Source organism: Primulina huaijiensis, chromosome 5 (assembly GCF_012295235.1).
Source record: "Primulina huaijiensis isolate GDHJ02 chromosome 5, ASM1229523v2, whole genome shotgun sequence".
Lineage (NCBI taxonomy): Eukaryota > Viridiplantae > Streptophyta > Magnoliopsida > Lamiales > Gesneriaceae > Primulina > Primulina huaijiensis.
Genome location: NC_133310.1, coordinates 773018 through 792563, shown reverse-complemented (window position 1 = coordinate 792563; position 19546 = coordinate 773018). Strand labels below are relative to the sequence as shown.

General features: G+C 33.2%; 2 protein-coding genes across 2 annotated transcripts; both read left to right on the top strand.

Moving 5' to 3' along the window:
- The first annotated feature begins 6924 nt into the window (after positions 1-6924).
- On the top strand, positions 6925-7455 carry LOC140977420 (agamous-like MADS-box protein AGL62). The gene has a single exon (XM_073442166.1). It carries the CDS (start codon positions 6925-6927, stop codon positions 7453-7455), a length of 531 nt encoding a protein of 176 aa, XP_073298267.1.
- A 5604-nt stretch (positions 7456-13059) lies between these two features.
- LOC140976134 (ABC transporter B family member 15-like) lies at positions 13060-19081 on the top strand. The gene is made up of 7 exons (XM_073440042.1): positions 13060-13442; positions 13971-14025; positions 14134-14312; positions 14415-14872; positions 14999-15539; positions 16588-17490; positions 17577-19081. Exons 1-7 carry the CDS (start codon positions 13188-13190, stop codon positions 18963-18965), a joined length of 3780 nt encoding a protein of 1259 aa, XP_073296143.1. The 5' UTR covers positions 13060-13187; the 3' UTR covers positions 18966-19081.
- The last annotated feature ends 465 nt before the right edge of the window (positions 19082-19546 follow it).

Below are 19546 nucleotides of genomic sequence, written 5' to 3'. Positions count from 1 at the left end.
AATAATTTTTTTTTGTCTTATAACTTGCACATTTTTCATTTGTAATTATGTTATTGGTCAATTCACGAGTTTAGTCCACTAACTTGTATTTTTTTCCTCATTTTTAGTTCTTTTTACCCGAATGCTTAAGTGAGCCGAAAAATAATTACGTAACACAGGAAAATGCTGACGCAACATCGAAATATGTTTATATATTAAAAAAAAAAACCATATTAATCTTCGAGTGTCCTACAATAGTTCCTAAATATCATATATGTACTAACTTATTAACCTTGATGCTTATTTATTATTATATTTTCCAAAAAATATTGTTAACAGAGATATCAAAATATCTATCATCCCAAACCTTTCCATCGAGAATCGAATTCTCCATATTTACTTTTTTCATATTATTAATTATTTTCAAATGACTTAAATTATGGTGAACTTTCATGGTAATGCATATGTGATTAGATAAAACACAATTAATGCTTCTATGAAATTAAAGAACAATTTGTGAAATATGCAATAACTGAAAATTATTCATGGTATTCGGTGTCTAACCAACATTGGAAATTATTTTGACTAAACAACATTAACATTAAATCATTATACAAAGTTAGAAAAAAGAAAGTCATTAAATTCAACGTTGAAAGAATTATAACACACACGACTGCTAATAATGTTAGGTTGCATAAGAAATCAGTAACATTTCGAATTTTATTTGTTGACACACAGCCTCCACTTTTTGTCTCCTCAGAATATCTTTACCCATTTTCGAGTCAGAATAATTAATTTGCAAAGGGAAAATAAAAGTTTTCGTTCTACAAACTTATCTAATTTTGGGATTTCGTCTATTCAATTTTAAGAGTTTGATTTTCATATACTAACTTCTAATTTTCAGTTATTTGGTCCAATTGTTGAAGTACAATAAGGCAAGCAAGCAATCTCTGTCACGTTAATATTTTTGATGTCATATCAGCATTTTTCGGTGTCACGTCAGTATTCCGGAAAAATAAGATTGAAACCAAAAAAATTAAAATCAAATTTAGTGTATCAAAACTAAAATTTGAAAAGTTAATATATCAAAACCCAAAACATAAAAATTAGTATATAAAAAAAATATTTTTCATTTTCCAAAATTCAGTGAAAGGCGAGCAGATATTTATTTTTAACAGAAATTAAACATATAAATTTTATTTATTAATATTTTAAATTATGTATATATAATTTTTTGGGACCAATTAAATATATTCAGTATCCACTCAATAAAAATTAAAACACTATTGTGAAAATTATGTCTCACCTTTTACGAGGCTTACTACTGTATCATTGACCTTGTACACCAAATACTCACTACGATCAACACAGCTAATGATTTAGTTGGGAGAACGATTTAAACAAGACAAAAACTTGCGTGAGACGGTCTCACGGGTCTTATTTTGTGATACATATATCTTATTTGGGTCATCCATGAAAAATTATTACTTTTTATGCTAGAATATTGCTTTTTATTGTGAATATCGGTAGGATTGACTCGTCTCACAGATAAAGATTCGTGAGACCGTCTCACAAGAGACCTACTCTTTAAACAATATGTGCGTGATTTATTTTTTTTCAAACTTATATATACAATTCATATTATTTTAATTTTCAAAGGCTGAGGTACAACAATTGTCTATCTAAAAGATCTTACATATGATATTTGAGTTGTTATATGATTTAAAATATTTGAGTTATAACATGACTTCTGTTCGATCTTTAAAATTTAAAAGTTGAACATACATTAATTGTCTATGCTAGAAGAACTGATACACGGCGTTTGAGTTGTTATATTATTTAAAAGATTTGAGTTACATCATTATTTTCGTTCGATCTTTAAAATTTAAAAGTTGAACGTGCATGACAAGAAAAATTCAAATTTGTCTTCTTCTACTCTTGTATTTATTTGCTATTGCAAATCCATCGAGTGTATGATTACAAATTCCATTCAATTTTTACCATGAAAACGCCTACAATGGCACTAAAAAAATTTTGTTACTGTGTCGAATCCACGTTAGCTAGCTTATCAAAGTTTTCGTAGATGGGAATGATGGGACAGTGACATTCAATTCCCGTCCATACCGGCACTTGTCTACATATATTTCTAGAGATTTTTTTTAAATAATATTTATTTTACCAATATTTTAAATTATATTCTTTTTAATTTTTACTTTTTTGTACATATTCAAAAATAAATTTGCTTAATTTTTACACATATATTAGTGGGGTATAATAGTAATAATTTGACCATATGAGTTGTGGCATAATATATGATATATATCAATTCCTCTCAAATGAATTCTTCGATTCGTGTTTTGTAAATTAAGAAATAAAAAATAGAAGAAAATTTTATTTAATGAATTTAATCTGACTAACAAATATATTATCGTGGCCTAATATAACTCCAAAAAAATGATTTTTTTTAAAGAAGCTTTACATCCGAAAAAAGTATATCGCCATTTGTCACGAGAAAAGCCGAAAAGGGTGGGATAATACTAGTATAGGTTACCTATTTTATGTATTTTAGATGACTTTTGTTTTAAATCCTTTTGATTTCACACTCTTAATTTACTTTTTCGATCAACTAAATACGCACTTAATTAGCAATAACTTGAGTCGATGGGCAAAAAATTTGTTAAATAGTTTCAATCCTATCTCCATTACTGTTGATCATTAGTCGAAGAAGGCTATACGAATGGTACAATAACATCAAGGGAAAGATTCGAGTACATAATGCAACGACGAAACTAGTAAGCTCTGATCTTCTCTCGTTGTCTGATACATTTTTGAAATTTTACATATGATTTTTTTCATCTCCCTCTCTTTCGTTTTCCATTTTTGGATCCACCATAGATGTTATATAAGATACATAATGCATGAGTATATAATCAAGCTAGTACGCTATATATTTACGAGAAAATTATGTTTTTGATTTTATATGTTTGTAACTTTGTGATTTGGTTATCTATGTTTGTCAAATTTCAATATCAGTATTTTATCTTTCAATTTTTTGTAATTGTTCGGTACAATAATTGTCTAGAATAGGTAGAACAATCAAAACGTGGTACTTGAGATGTTTACGATTTAAAGGATTTGAGTTGTACAGTCATTACGACTATAGCTTTTAGTAAAGCGGCAAGTGCTTGGTCTTATAGTAATCTTATTATTTTTTCACCATGAGTGTTGATGTGATACTGCACGTCATGCCACAATTGTGCCGCATCAACGCCACTTCGGAAATTGGAAAAGGACTAAAATTGTCAAAAAGATTTAAAAAAAAAAAACAAAGATATATACCAGTGTAAGACTTAAGTTTGGTAACATAGAAGATCAAAATCGCAATGTCAGAAACATACAAGATAAAAAAAAAACACACACACACACACACTCTTCCATACATGTGTGTATATGCTATGATTGGAATAAATGAGGCTCTCTATATATGTGACCAAAGTAAAGTACAGGTGGTGGTGAGAAATTTGTCATCAGGCTTTTGTGATCAGGTTAAAGTGCTTTTTATGGAGCCATGCATCCATTTGCACAAACAACTGTCAATGGCTGTCTTAGCCTATTGGAATTCATAGAAACCTTTTTCCTATTTATTTGATTGTGTTGTAATTTTCTTCATTTCTTAATGTTATTCATTGTGTAATAACACTTTGAATTAAGGGCACATATCAAACATTCAATCAGTCCTTGCATATGATTTCGTCACAAACTCATTGATTAGAAAGTATAAAATCGAGCCCTTCCATTCTTACCAAAAGTTAATATTAGTGGAATAAATACAACTCAACTCTTTTTACAGCTTGTATATCATTTCAAGTGGTATCGTTCGACCACTGTTGACCTCTAGGGTAAAAGAAATAATTTTCTCTTAATGATAACATATTAAGAATTGTAATAGCTTGTCTATAATGAGAATCAAATATATGATATTGCTTATAATATGTCAATCGTGGGATTGAAATTTTGTCGCTCGAAAAAATTATAGTTCACGATATCATAAAAACTCATATTTTCAAATCATGCAACAAGCCAAACATCATATTTCAGTCGATTTTTCATAATGAAGATTGAAGATAGCTATTGCTTCCAACAACAACAATGTGAAAACTCGGTGAAATCAAAGGGAAACAATTTTTTTCCCTTGAAACTTTCATATTTCCCAAACTTATCAAATATGAATGGTAGGAGTGGTGGGGAGTAAAGAATAGTTCCCTAATCTCAAATAACAGTATCCTCACCACTCCCAATTCTTCAACTTTCTTATATATGGTTAATTAGCATTCCACAAAAATTGTCTAATTTAGATGGGAGGTGATACTCACTGGAAATTTGGAGTCCGATTCCAGCAAGTGTCATTAGTCCAGACTCAGGTTTCGAAATTGTCCTGAACATGAAATCACGAATAAGACCGTTAGAAGGGGTCCAGGAGGGTGTCCTGATGTAGCCCATCCGATGTCAAGTCATAGACTGAAGATATAAGGGGAGCAGTTAAGGATGCTGCTGAAAAATAATATAGTGAATGAATGAAACGTATGTTCAAATCTGGTATTTATAAGAGAATACATGGGCCTGTCATGGGCCATCTACATGTGTTAGGGATGGATCGGAAGTTTGGGCCGGATCTTGATGGGTCCTTTCCTGGGATATCAGGAGGAGTTCAACTAAATTTCCAAGTTATAAATTAAGTTTTTCATTCATTCACATATTTGTAACCCTTATTTTTTTCGTGGTATTGTTTGGTAAACAAAATTGAGCATGCTTTTAACGATATATAATGGCGACTTTAGGTACCTTTTGATAATGACATTGAAAGTGGGATTTGAGTAAAGTGAATGGGAATATATGTGGTGGGGGACAAATTAATACGTGAAGGAATATATGCCTTAGTTTCAATGCTAAAAATCAACTGATCAAGTACATAATGACATCAAATTAAATTAATATATATGATTATTTTTTTGTGCTCATATATATGATTGAATTTAATCATTAATTAATCAATCAAAAAATATATGATTTATTAATTATGTATTCGAATCATCCACCGAAAGATTCTTGAGTAATAAATATATTTGTTAGAGTCTGTTTGCGTACAAGACCTAGAAGCTAGATATATATAAAAAACAGTTTTTTTTATCTCTGTTTTATTTTTAAAATAAATAGATAATTAAAAAAAACTAATTTCTTGTTTACCTCTAACTGTATTTTGATTTAATTATTATACCAATAATAAAATTTTACAAGTGAATATAATACAGAGAAATTTAAATGCCGCTTATTGATTTTATGTTTTTTAAATTTAAGAAAAAATACGTTACATAAAATTTATGGACTGATATTTATATAATTAAACCAAATATTTTCTTTATTTTTTTTTTCAGAGTAAATATTTTCTTTATTTAAAAAGGGCACATGGGCTGATTTTACATTCTGGTTCCCAAAGCCGCTTAAAATTCACGATTAACGAGAAGTTGTAACAGATCCCTATGTGTATTTTTCTATCCTTCTCTGACTACATTTATTGTTAATTCTTCTTAATTCAGTGAATATCAAATTCCAAGAAAATCGTTTGCCATTCATTTTGAAAGAAGGAATGATTTTGGTTGGATATTCTTTTACGACCCAACAAAAAAAAATTACTCTCCTAATATAAATAATTATTGTTCTGAATAATATATAAAATATATGTCCGACAAAAAAATTGTGTATTTAAGAATGGGAAAATTACATGTGTTACTTTGTTTTACATCAGTTTCTTTAAAAAACGCTTGAAGATTTAGCAATGCATTTTGATTATTTTATAATACATTCTGATTCCCAAAGCCGCTTGAAAGTGGGATTCGAGTAAAGTGAATGGGAATATATGTGATGGGGGACAAATTAATACGTGAAGGGATGCCTTAGTTTCGATGGTAAAAATCGATTAAATCAACTTATCAAGTACACGATGACATCAAATTAAATTACTTATAATAAGTGATGAAATATAGAAAAATTGTGCATCCAATGGATGAATAACACATCATCGGTGCTCACATAGGTGTGCACGGTAGGTGTGCAGGATATCAAAACTCTATATATATATATATATGATTATTTTTGTGTGCTCATATATATGATGGAATTTAATCATTAATTAATCAATCAAAAAAATATATATGAATTCAAACCAAAGTTCGGAAACGAATCTATTAAAGTTATCTACAATTAATTTTTAGATATTTTTTGTCTCTAAAAATCCAATTAAAGATTTTTTTTCCTCTTAAGAATGAGATCCATCAAAAGTTTATTCCAAAATTAGTCTCATTTCATCGAAATCTAATAGATTTTTTCATAATTATTATCGATGGATATACTTGAAAATTTATACTTTTGACTAAAAATAATTTAATTTTATTGAAATGATTTTTCAACTAAAAATTAATTATATTATAACTTAAAACTTGAAGCAAAATTTTAATATAATTACATAAAAATTTAATTATATGTACTCAAAACCNAATATAATTACATAAAAATTTAATTATATGTACTCAAAACCTGCCTCCAACGATTAAATTTAATTTATTATTATTTTGTATATGAATGAAAAATTGCAGTGAATTTCATGATGTAATGATGTGTGTGTGTCTATATATATAAAAGATTTATTAATTATGTGTTCGAATCATCCACCGAAAGATTCTTGAGTAATAAATAGATTTGTTAGAGTCTGTTTGCGTGCAAGACGTATTGGCCAATTAAGCAGCATTAATTACATTATATTATATATAAATATATATAATTCACATCTAACTAATTCATGTGCATGTTTAATTCGGACATCATATAAATATAAAGCCTCCGCACAAAAGACCACAGGAACACTTCTCCTAATTTTATATGTCGTCGCATATGGAGAACCTGCATGGGAGGAAGAAACTCACAATGGGTCGTCGCAAGATTGAAATGAAAAAAATACAGAAAAAAGCAAGCTTGCTAGTCACGTTCACCAAAAGACGAACATGGCTATTCAAAAAGGCCAGTGAATTATGCATTCTGTGCGGTTCGGAACTCTCCATTATCGTACAATCTCCGGCAAAGAAGTTTTACGCATTCCACAGCCCATCTGTGGAATCCATGCGCCACCGATTCGATATAGGAGATGGTTTTATTACTGATTATACCAGCTATATAGATGATGCCAGAACTGAGTACGAGGAAGCTGTTAGAATGTTGGAAGAAAAGAAGAAGGAAGTGATTGTTACTGCAATGAATCGTGAAATCAAGGAGCGTGAATTCTGGTGGGATCAGCAAATTGATGGGATGGATCTGCAACAACTTGAGGGATATTTGGAAAGTTTAGAAACTTTGAAGAAGAATATTGCGTGTAGAATTGAAGAGATGGAGAAACTGCCAAAAAAATATATGATTGAATTAGAATGAGTTCGTAGCAAAAAAATTCAAACCAAAGTTCGGAAACGAAGCTATTAAATTTAAACTATAATATGTGTATTTTTCTATCCTTTTCTGACTACATTTATTGTTAATTCTTCTTAATTCAGTGAATATCAAATTCCAATAAAATCGGTTGCCATTCATTTTTGAAGGAAGGAATGATTTTGGTTTTGGATATTTTTTTACGACCCAACAAAAATATTGGATAAAGTAACAAGGAAAATTAATTTATACGTTTTTATTATTAGTTAATTTATTGATTGTATTTTTTTTAGTTTTTTTTAATTTAGTGTTGATATGACGTCGAATACTTTAGTAATATATGATGTCATATCAACAATATTCAGTAACACGTCATTATTTTTCGTTGTCAAGTCCATACTTCAGTAAAAGAATGATTAAATTGAAAGAAAAAATGTAATTTAGTGGACTAAGATATAATGCATGACTTCAAGAAATAAACTGGATTGCTTAAAAACAAAATAATTTTTGTATTATCTTCCAAGAACTGGAAAACTTAGTAAAATTTTCACGTCATGGATATACTATATATATATGCACTAAAATACTTCAAGTAGGGGTGTCAATTCGGATGGGTTGGATCGGGTTGAACAATAGTACTATTCAAAAATTGCTCAACAAGAACCCAATCTGAACCCGAGCCAACCCGAAAACTCTCAACCCGAACCCGAATCTGAATCAACCTGATCAACCCGTATAACCCGATTTTGAATTTTTTTAATTTTTTAAGAAAATTAAATAAAATTTAAAAATAATAACAATATTTTAATTTAAACGCATAATAACAAAATCTCCCACATATATATGATTTAAATTTGAAAGTCTAATTGTAGAAAAACAAAGTATATTTACTAAATCAAATAAACAATGGTTTAAAAAATAAAAAAACATTCAAAATAAATATTAAATTCTGAAAATTTACGATATAAATATACAATAAATATTTTTCAGACATACAACATATAAAAATATAGGCATTATTTATTAATTATATTTTTTTTAAAAAAATAAATTTTTCGGGTCAACCCGAGTCAACCCGAACGCAACCCAACCCGATCATTTTTTTCGGGTCAGCTATCGGGTCCAACCTGATCTGATCCGAACCCGAAAATCTCAAACCCAAACCTGATTTTTTTCGAATTGAACCGTGTCGGGTTGGTGGATCGTGTCTGATTTTGACACACCTAACTTCAAGTACGTAGATTAATTGTGGGTATCATTTATTAATATCTTGAAATTTGTTACAATATTCAATTTAAATAGTTTTGGCTAACAAAAAATTAGTTTAACGGGCATACATAGGATTGGTCGGTTTGTCACGATTTATTAAAAAGTCATAACCTAAAGAAATCATACAAATTCAATCTTCTAAATCGTATGATAGTNTAAAATTAAAAAAATGCTTTATTTTTTAATATTTCTGCAGAATACGGCACAATATTTTTTTTAATGACTACCGGCCTATTAAAATATAAGGGAAATTGGACTTCACTCCCCAGCCGCCGTTTTTTTTTTTGTTAAGTCCCTGGGTACTTTTTTAATACCACATTTCCACATGAAGTGTACCACAATTTGTATGACATAGTACCACAATTTTGTGGGTAGGGAGTGAACCCAAATAAATGTTTTGATTGGGGATTTTTCACCAACTTCCCCAATAAATATACATATTGAGTAATTATTTGGATTAAATTTGATATTATCTGAAAAGATAAGTTGGTGTTCTTTTGTTTTTTTCTTCTTAAAGATCGTATTACGTATATCTTAGTAGTTCATTATCAATATCACAACTTGTTAGATCAGCTGATTGATTAGAAAAATGGTTGAATAAACAATCATTTTAGTTTGTCCAAAATTCGGTTGGGGTTAACAAATTTGAATTTAGAAATTTTCACTAAATCAATATTAGCTGGCTAATCGGATAAGTTCTACGTGAAATGAAGTTAAACCGATATATAGATTCAATACTAAAAATAGCTAAGTAAGAAAAAAGTTGTGTTATCAAGAGTTTCGAATAACTCCTTGTGGGAAGGATGTTCACAAGAAAACTTTGGAGATTATAATTTTTGTAACAACTCGATTAAGTAAGAATTTATCACTGCTTAACTGCAACTCCTATTTTAACGTACTTACTTAAACAACACTGATCATTATATTAACGGTCAGTTTACAAGTATTTCGAAATGAAAATATAAAACACAAATTGATCGATGATATGATATAATACTTAAGTGCGTGCTAATAAATCTTAAAAGCAGATGAGTTATTGAAAGCTTGAATATTTGAACTTATGCGATGATTTCGGAGAGTCTAATTGATTTACATGCATGTTCCTCTATTTATAGATTTTGGATCCAACTGTCAGTAAAATCACTCATCTTTTTCATGTCATTGTTCCTTCTGACAATTCGTACACTGTAGATAATTTTCGCAGATTTCTGACAATTCATAGACTGTTGGTACGAAAGATTTTATCCAATAATTCAATTTTATAAATATGTGTAGTCTAACTGATTCTTCAAAGAATGATTTTTTTTTTGTTTACTCAACTATCTTTTAGTCCAGTTGGTCTTCAGTTATAGTTCGGTAGACTTAGATATCAGTTAAGCTTCAAATGAATTTTGTCTTGTAATACTTCCAATTTAGCTTATGTTCAGTTTAGCTCGTGTTTAGCTCAGTTGGGCTCAGTTTATTAAATCACCAAAACTTAATTGATCAAACACAACTTTTTTAAATATTTTTGATTGAATATGTACCAAAATTTTATATATTTGAACGACAATTGATTTAAATGAAGTTTAACATATTTATTACCTCGAGAAATTGTGGTGCTTGCAACTGAAAAGGACCGTATCTTTTAGACATGTCCCTCACATAAAATAAGTAGATTGTGTTGACAATTTTTCGATCCACATCTTTCAATCTGACACAAAACTGGCTAGCTTATCGGACCGACTCGCCCGTCACTAAAATAGGTCGATTGGGTTGATAATTTCTCGAAACAATTTATTAACCCGTTCTGACTACGGGTGGGAAAAAATACTGAATTTTCGGTACACCAAAATTACCGTACCGGACAAATACCGAATTTACCGAATTTTTGGTATACCGAAGATTTCGGTACGGTACGGTAACAATACCGAATTTTTCGATACGGTAACGATATGCAATTTGAAAATTTCGATATATACCGGAATACCGAAATATCAAAAAAATATACAAAAATTTTAAAATATATAATATTTTAAAACAATAAATTTATAAAATTTTTAAAATGTAAGGTTTTTTCAGTATAAAAGGTATACATCGATACCGTACCGAAATCTAGATATACTAACCGTATAATTTCGGTATAATCGGTATGCTAGTTATATATACCGAAAGTTTCGGTATACCGAAATTTTCGGTACGATATCGGTATGAATTTTTTTATACCGCAATTTTCGGTACGGTATATGATATAAGATTTTCGATACGATGCGATACGATACGATATACCTCTGACATCTATATATATATATATATATATATCATTATACATTTTCGGCCTCGTGATTAAGCTTTAGTGAAGATATTATTCTTATTACGAATGTAATGACCATTATTGATCTAAGTAAATGAAGTTCATAGTTGATTCCGTATAAAAAAACTAAAACAATGACGCACAAAATAGCAAGAACCGCGACGGTATAGCGGCTGCATGCATGACGTTCAAACGATGGTGACTAAAGCTTGATACCCGACTATGTTTTGGGTTAACAATTTGTTTATTCTTAACGTTTTAGGATATGTAATAAAATATGTTTACAGACCACTTTCACAACATGACGCAAGAGATTACATCAGCATTGTCAATTAGGCCAAAACTCTTGCCTTAGGGGCATCTCCTCTCTCAGATTCTATGTAATTTGGAGACTTCACCTGCTTAAAGTCCAATTGTGTCGTGCATTTTGATAATTGATTGTTTTTAAAATATGAGATTCCGCTCATGCCCATTTACCATTATTGGTCATGAGTCGTAGCTCATGCTCATGCTCATGCTCATCATGCTCATGCTCATGCTCATGCTCATGCTCATGCTCATGCTCATGCACTGTCACTCATATAATATCTCACATCTAGAAAGTGGTTTTTTCTTCTCTCCCAATACTTGAACTCAAGAGCTCCAGACTTAAGTACTTAGATTTTTAAAATGTCATGCTGGACCAAGTTACGACCCATGACATGTAATGGTGAATGAACATGAGCTGAGTCCGATCTACGGTCATGTTCGTTACACAAATATAAGATATGTGAAACACTATGGGTAAATTTGTTTTCAACAAGGGTATTGTGGATTTTTTATGCATGTTTTTAGTTGTGTAATTTTGTACCTTGGCTTCTAAAACTTGATTAAGAAAAATATTATAAGAGACAAAACGCAAGAGTACGTAGCGATATAAATGTAAAATTTATGGCGCTGGCAAGTCAAAACAATTTTGATTATTATGACTTTCGATAATTAGATTTTCAATTTTATATAACCATAATTACTAAAATAATAAAAAATTGACTTATGAAACCAAACTATATATAATATTACGAGAAAACGTGGACTTTTAATTGGGGGATAAAATGTTGTATTTATTCAATACAATCATCCATGACCTGGCTGGGTATTCACTAAACGTCATTAATGACGACAGAAATTGTAAATTCAGCCTTGGAATTGTACATCTCACTTGATTACATACATTGAACTTTATAATATTTGAATTTAAATATATTACTTAACAATTATAATATTATATATATTAGTATAATAATCATTGACTATCTAATATTGATCGGTCACCATCTTATTATTTTCAGAAATTAACTATTTTGGAAAGGAAATAACCAGTGCTTAGGAAAAGATCTTATCTTTAATTTATTAGAGATGAGATTTTCTTATGTCTGAAAATTAAAATAAATACGTGTTTAAGATTTTGAAATTTAAGATAAAAATTTGAGAAAAAAATAATTTATATTGTTATATATAGTGATTAAATGATATAGAGACACTAGGTGGAATTAAAAATTTTGTCTCATTGCTTAAAATTGAGAAAGATAAAATTATTAATTCATGCTGATATTTTAGTCTACTAAATTGTAATTTTTTTTTCAATTTAGTCTGTTTATCATCTGAGTTCTGGAGCTACAACACAAATAATGAAGTGACATCGGAAAAAAATGACATGATCTGCACATTGATGTTGTGGCGTAGGACATTAATGATATGTCTGATGTGGTTAAAAAATGAATAAAATAGAAAAAAAGTATATTATTAAACTAAAATTGTTAATCGACTGATAAGTTAACAACAAATGAAAAAAAGTACCTTATGAAAAACGTAATTTCGCCTTCAATAAAAAAATTTAATTTTATCTGTGAGTGGTAAGTCCGCTATTTCAGATTTATTATTATTATTAGTTATTAATATTATTTACTACTAATTAATTTTTTTATTGAAATATGTCGTTGTTGTATAGAAGTAAATATAACTTAATCTCATTCCCGAACACTCCCCCTATATATAATACAAACCGATCAGCTCCATTCCAAAGGAAGAAGAATCGGTAGTTCCCCAAACGACAAAAAGTTATAGAAAAAAGTAACAGCCGCAATATAGATTTCTGCTGCAATTCTTTTGTAGTAAATAAAAGGAAAAAAAGAGAGAAATGAGCGAGTCTAATATCGATAAATCGATGTCTCAGAAGAACATGAAGAAGAGAAACGATAACATTTCTTTTCGTTCGATTTTCATGCATGCCGATACTTGGGATATGGTTCTGATGAGTTTCGGGTTGTTGGGTTCTTTCGGCGATGGAGTCTCCATGCCTGCCATGCTTTTAGTCACCAGTAAACTTATGAACAGTTTCGGAAACTCTGCGGATTCACTCTCCAATGGCGATTTTACTCACTCCGTCAACAAGGTTGGTTGCCACCCCCGGCCCGTCGAGTGCCGAAAAAATATTTCGTACTGTGATAATAAGAAAGTATTTTGCTGCCCGAAAATTTTGTAACTTCCGTAATTGATAATTCACCTGACTGGCTTGTGCTGCTGTCCCCGCCGGTTTGCTGCGGAGAAAAGTATTTCCTCTTTTTGTTTTGTGTTCTTGGCTGGAGTTCTTGATCTTGGTGGGAAGGGGGATTTTACCTCCTGTTTTTTGTTCGGTTTTTAGTGTATATTATGTGCATGTATAGTTTTTACTTTTTACCAAGGGGTGGACGAAGATTTTTGTGTCGCCTATGTGTTTTTCATCTTCTCCTTGTTATTTAGTTAATTGATACAAAGTACATACACAGATTCTCTACTGTATGCTGGGATCGAGAGATGGAAAATATATACTTTAAAAAAATTTATCTTCACGGTGACATTAGTTTCACTATGTCCAAGTGTTTATGTATGTGGCTAAGCTGACGATTTCTCTTCTCTTTCTTGGATTTTATGTATATTTCAGAATTCATTGGTTCTTTGCTACATGGCTTGCGGGCAATGGGTTGCTTGTTTTCTCGGTAAGTGTGTTTCCAATTTCAGAACAGGAGAAATCTGAATCAGCGTGTAAGATTTCCACTAAACTCGATTAATTATCGAGTTGAATGATTAATTCCCTTTTTTTTCAGAGGGGTATTGTTGGACAAGAACAGCGGAGAGACAAGCTTCAAGATTGAGAACGAGGTATTTGAAGGCTGTAATGAGGCAAGATGTTGGGTACTTTGATTTGCACGTCACCAGCACGGCGGAGGTTATCCAAAGTGTCTCCAGTGACAGTTTAGTAATTCAAGATGCTATTAGCGAAAAGGTTGATTCATACACATATATGGAATTAGTTTTTGTCGCTAGAAGCTCGATTCGTCGTAGTTGTTTTAGGCATTTTAATGATTTTGATCGATTTCACCAACAGGTTCCGGTTTTCTTGATGAACCTATCCACATTCCTCGGTTCCTACGTGGTGGCTTTCGCGCTGTTGTGGAGGCTAGCAATCGTCGGGTTCCCGTTCATCATATTGCTCGTCATACCAGGCTTGATGTATGGAAGGGCTCTCATGAGCATTGCGAGGAAAATCAGGGACGAGTACAACAAAGCGGGCGTGATAGTGGAGCAGGCTGTTTCTTCGGTGCGAACGGTTTATTCCTTCGTGGGGGAGAGCAAGACAATCGCCGCGTATTCGGCAGCTCTACAAGGGACTGTGAGATTAGGACTCAGGCAAGGGTTGGCTAAAGGTTTGGCTATCGGGAGTAATGGTGTGGTGTTTGCTATTTGGTCTTTCATGGCTTATTATGGCAGCAGATTGGTTATGTACCATGGTGCAGAAGGTGGCACCGTTTTCGCAGTCGGAGCAGCAATCGCTATCGGTGGCCTGTGAGTATTATCATCACAAATATATATAATTGGATCCACTCTTCACTAGTTGAATGTTCTTGTTCTTAGGATTTCAAATCATTTTTGCAGTAAACGGAAACTATTTTCTTTCATTTCAATGGACAGATCATTAGGTTCGGGTTTATCCAACGTCAAGTATTTTTCTGAGGCAAGTGCTGCAGGGGAGCGAGTAAGGGCAGTCATCAAGCGAGTGCCTAAGATAGACTCGGATAGCATGGAAGGTCGAGTGCTACAAAACGTGTTTGGAGAGGTCGAATTCAAGCATGTCGCGTTCGCTTACCCCTCGAGGCCGGATAGTATAATTTTCGAAGACTTCAACTTGAAATTCCCGGCAGGGAAGGCGATGGCATTGGTTGGAGGGAGCGGGTCAGGGAAGTCAACAGTGATCGCGCTTTTACAAAGATTTTACGACCCACTCAGTGGCGAAATTCTAGTCGATGGAGTGGCCATCGACAAGTTGCAACTCAAGTGGTTAAGGTCGCAAATGGGGTTGGTTAGTCAAGAGCCAGCACTCTTCGCCACAACTATTAAAGAAAACATACTTTTTGGGAAGGAGAATGCATCGATGGAGGAGGTTGTCGAGGCAGCCAAAGCTTCAAATGCTCATAACTTCATTACTCAGCTGCCTCAGGGTTATGATACCCAGGTTTGGACTGATTTTTTTTTTTTTAATATAGAAATCATAAAATTTGTGGTAAAATTATTAGTTTTTTATCCTAAAATAAATTACAGACCTCCTTGTATTGGATTTTCCTGAATTTTTCCCTTCAGCAATAATGGTTAATAGGTTCACCTAAAAGGAATTCAAAGAATTGAGGCCTCCAGTTTCTTTAAAAAAATAACAATATATGGATCACATTATGGAGACTATTTCCTTGAATGTTTCGATTGAATATTATGTTTAATAAATAATGTCTCATTATTACATTAATAATGCTCCCTTGATTTATTAATTAGCAGAACCATTATTCGTAATTAGATACCTTCTCCACATAAGTTCAGCCTCAAATTTGATTAATCTTTATGGAAATCTAGAATGCCTATTATCTCTACATAAGTCACATCTGTGTTCTTTTGTTAGACAGTTGACTTCTTTTGATTATGACTTTAATTATCATAATTTACTAATCATATATAATGTCAACTTCATTTGTAGTTGGAAGGGGGCAGAAATAGAAGACTAGAACTTGGTTAAAATACGTCGTACCCAGAAACTTAGATCATGCAACGGAAAAAAGTTCTTAGATTTGAGTATTTCAAATTACCCTACAAGGTTGTAATCCAACATGTAAATTTTTTACAATATCGCATGGCTAGAGCGGTTAAAATAGGTTGAGCCCGTCCGACAACATAAAAATAAAATAGGTGAATAGAGTTGATAGTTTATTTACCCGCTAAATTATGGTTTGGCCCGCTCCACCTGATCTGATACAGAAGTGGATAAGCAGCGCACATAAAATATGTGGATTGAGTTGACAATTTATCGACCTAGCCGTTAGTCTATTTCGAAGTTACAGTTCTACACATGGTGTATATGTTTTTCTAAACATATTTTGATGACAATAATTTTAAATAATTTTTCTATGAATCAAAAAGGACGAAACAATGTACTAATTGGTAGTATTTTTTGGTAGCAAAATATGGTACCTACTACTTGTTTAAATAGAGCTGAAACTTGTAACATGGAATTGTAGGTTGGCGAAAGAGGAGTACAAATGTCCGGAGGGCAGAAACAGAGAATCGCCATAGCCAGAGCCATCATCAAGGCACCTAAAATCCTCCTCCTCGACGAGGCCACGAGCGCTCTAGATTCCGAATCCGAAAGGGTGGTCCAAGAAGCACTCGACAAGGCCGCAGTTGGCCGCACCACCATCATCATTGCGCACCGCCTCTCCACCATTCGAAACGTCGATCTCATCGCTGTCGTGCAGGATGGACATGTCCAGGAAATCGGTTCACACAACGAGCTCATCCAGGATCCCAGTGGCTTATACACTACACTCATTCGTCTCCAACAAACCAATAAGGCCGAAGATTTTGCAAAAGCTAACCAAAGTCATGTCGGGACAGCATCGATCACCAACACTGATGTTCATAGCATGAGTAGCCGAAGGCTGGCTATGGTAAGCCGGTCTAGTTCAGCCAATTCTGGAGCACTTAACCACGGGGAAGACTTGGGCTTGGTTACCACTGATCAAGTTTTCTCTAAGCCCTCATTTAGAAGATTGCTAGCCATGAATTTGCCAGAGTGGAAGCAAGCGACATTAGGGTGCACAGGGGCTATCTTGTTTGGTGCCATCCAGCCATTATATGCATTCTCAATGGGATCAATGATATCCGTATATTTTCTACCGGATCATAGTGTAATCAAGGAGAAGACGAAGATATACGCTTTGAGTTTTATGGGGCTCGCTGTTTTCTCTCTTTTGATCAACATTTGCCAGCATTACAATTTTGCAGCAATGGGGGAGAATCTGACTAAGAGGATTAGAGAAAGAATGCTGTCAAAGATGCTCACGTTCGAAATCGGGTGGTTCGATAAAGACGAGAATGCTACCGGTGCTGTTTGCTCTCGACTAGCCAAAGATGCCAATGTGGTTAGTTGATAACTAACTGTACTTTTTTATGTTGATTTTACTTATTCCGAATTTTAAACATTTTGTATTTCACATTTGATCTGTAGGTGAGGTCTCTAGTGGGTGACAGAATGGCTCTTTTGATCCAAACCTGTTCAGCAGTGATCATCGCTTGCACAATGGGACTTGCCATCGCATGGAAGCTTGCATTAGTAATGATTGCCGTGCAACCCTTTATTATAATTTGCTTCTATTTAAAGAGAGTCTTGCTCAGAAACATGTCTGCAAAGGCCATGAAATCCCAGGAAGAAAGTAGCAAGCTTGCAGCAGAAGCGGTCTCCAATCTCCGAACCGTGACAGCTTTCTCCTCCCAGTCTCGGATTCTTCAAATGCTCGAGAAAGCACAAGAAGGGCCGCAAAAGGAGAGCCTACGTCAGTCATGGTTTGCTGGACTTGGGCTCGGGATGTCCCAAAGCCTCATGACTTGCACTTGGGCGTTGGATTTTTGGTACGGCGGAAAACTCATAGCAGAAGGATCCCTTGGAGCAGAAGCATTGTTCCAGACTTTCATGATCTTGGTGAGCACAGGCCGTGTTATAGCTGATGCTGGAACGATGACCAATGATCTCGCGAAAGGCGCAGATGCTGTTGGATCAGTTTTCGCTGTGTTGGACCGATACTCATTGATTGAACCTGAAGATCCGGATGGTTACAAGGCTGATAAGCTAACAGGGCATGTTGAGCTAGAAGATGTCGATTTCGCCTACCCTGCCCGGCCTAACACGATCATTTTCAAAAGTTTCACGATCGATATCGAGCCAGGGAAATCAACAGCGTTGGTCGGACAAAGTGGCTCTGGAAAATCAACCATCATAGGCCTGATCGAAAGATTCTACGACCCTTCAAAAGGTACCGTGAAAATCGATGGACGAGACATCAAGTCATACCACCTAAGATCACTAAGAAACCACATTTCCCTCGTCAGCCAAGAACCAACACTATTCGCAGGCACCATACGACAAAACATCACGTACGGAGCATCGGAAGACATCGACGAGGTCGAGGTCATCGAGGCAGCGAAGGTCGCAAATGCCCACGAATTCATCTCGGGGCTGAAAGATGGGTACGACACCTTCTGCGGCGACAGAGGGCTGCAACTATCCGGAGGCCAGAAGCAACGGATTGCCATAGCACGCGCCATCTTGAAAAATCCAGCGATCTTGCTGCTGGACGAGGCTACTAGCGCGCTGGACACACAGTCGGAGAAGGTGGTGCAAGATGCACTAGAGAGAGTCATGGTGGGGAGGACTAGTGTTGTGGTGGCACACAGGCTAAGCACCATACAGAATTGCGACAGCATTGCTGTTTTGGACAAGGGGAAAGTGGTGGAAAAGGGGACACATTCTTCTTTGCTTAGTAGAGGGCCAAATGGAGCTTATTATGCTCTTGTTAATCTACAGAGAACACCCTCCAATACTACTCAGACAGGGATCTAATTGTGTGTGTTTATTCAATCCAGTTGCAATATTTTACTATCTGAAACTAATTTGTACTAGTTTACCTTCATTAAAAAAAAATATTCAGTCTTTGTTACTGGTTGATATATATATATATATGGAGTTAACATTTCTTTTTAGATTACAAAACTACTGAAATATATTTTCTCAAAAACGTCTATATGTATAACTTCAGTGTATATGTATTACTTACTATTCAAAACCAAATGGTTAATTGGTTATTTTGAACTGCTTTTACATTTCTCTTGGCCCTTAGAATGGTTTTTGCCACTGCTGGAACTTGGAAGATTTCATGGTTCAAATATTGGTGAGAATTAACTTTTTTAAGTTATACTAATTAATAAAAAGAAAAACAGATAATAGTTTTACCGTGAAAATTAATAAATAGAAAAAAAAATTAATTATTAAAAGTTTAGTACAATGAAAATTTAAAAAACAAAAATAAAGTATTTAAAAATTAGAAATAACAACATTGCCAAAGATTTTTGATTTGTTCATACTTTTTTATTATATATTAGATTAGATTAGAATTAGAATTAGAAAATGCATATTAGATTAGA

What these genes read in the sequence shown, in the direction of transcription:
- LOC140977420 (XM_073442166.1), top strand. Translation starts at nt 6,925, where the DNA reads ATGGAGAACCTGCATGGGAGGAAGAAACTCACAATGGGTCGTCGCAAG.
- LOC140976134 (XM_073440042.1), top strand. Translation starts at nt 13,188, where the DNA reads ATGAGCGAGTCTAATATCGATAAATCGATGTCTCAGAAGAACATGAAG. An exon ending in TTACTCACTCCGTCAACAAG is followed by an intron (nt 13,443 to 13,970) that starts GTTGGTTGCCAC and finishes TGTATATTTCAG; the next exon opens with AATTCATTGGTTCTTTGCTA. An exon ending in AAGATGCTATTAGCGAAAAG is followed by an intron (nt 14,313 to 14,414) that starts GTTGATTCATAC and finishes TTTCACCAACAG; the next exon opens with GTTCCGGTTTTCTTGATGAA.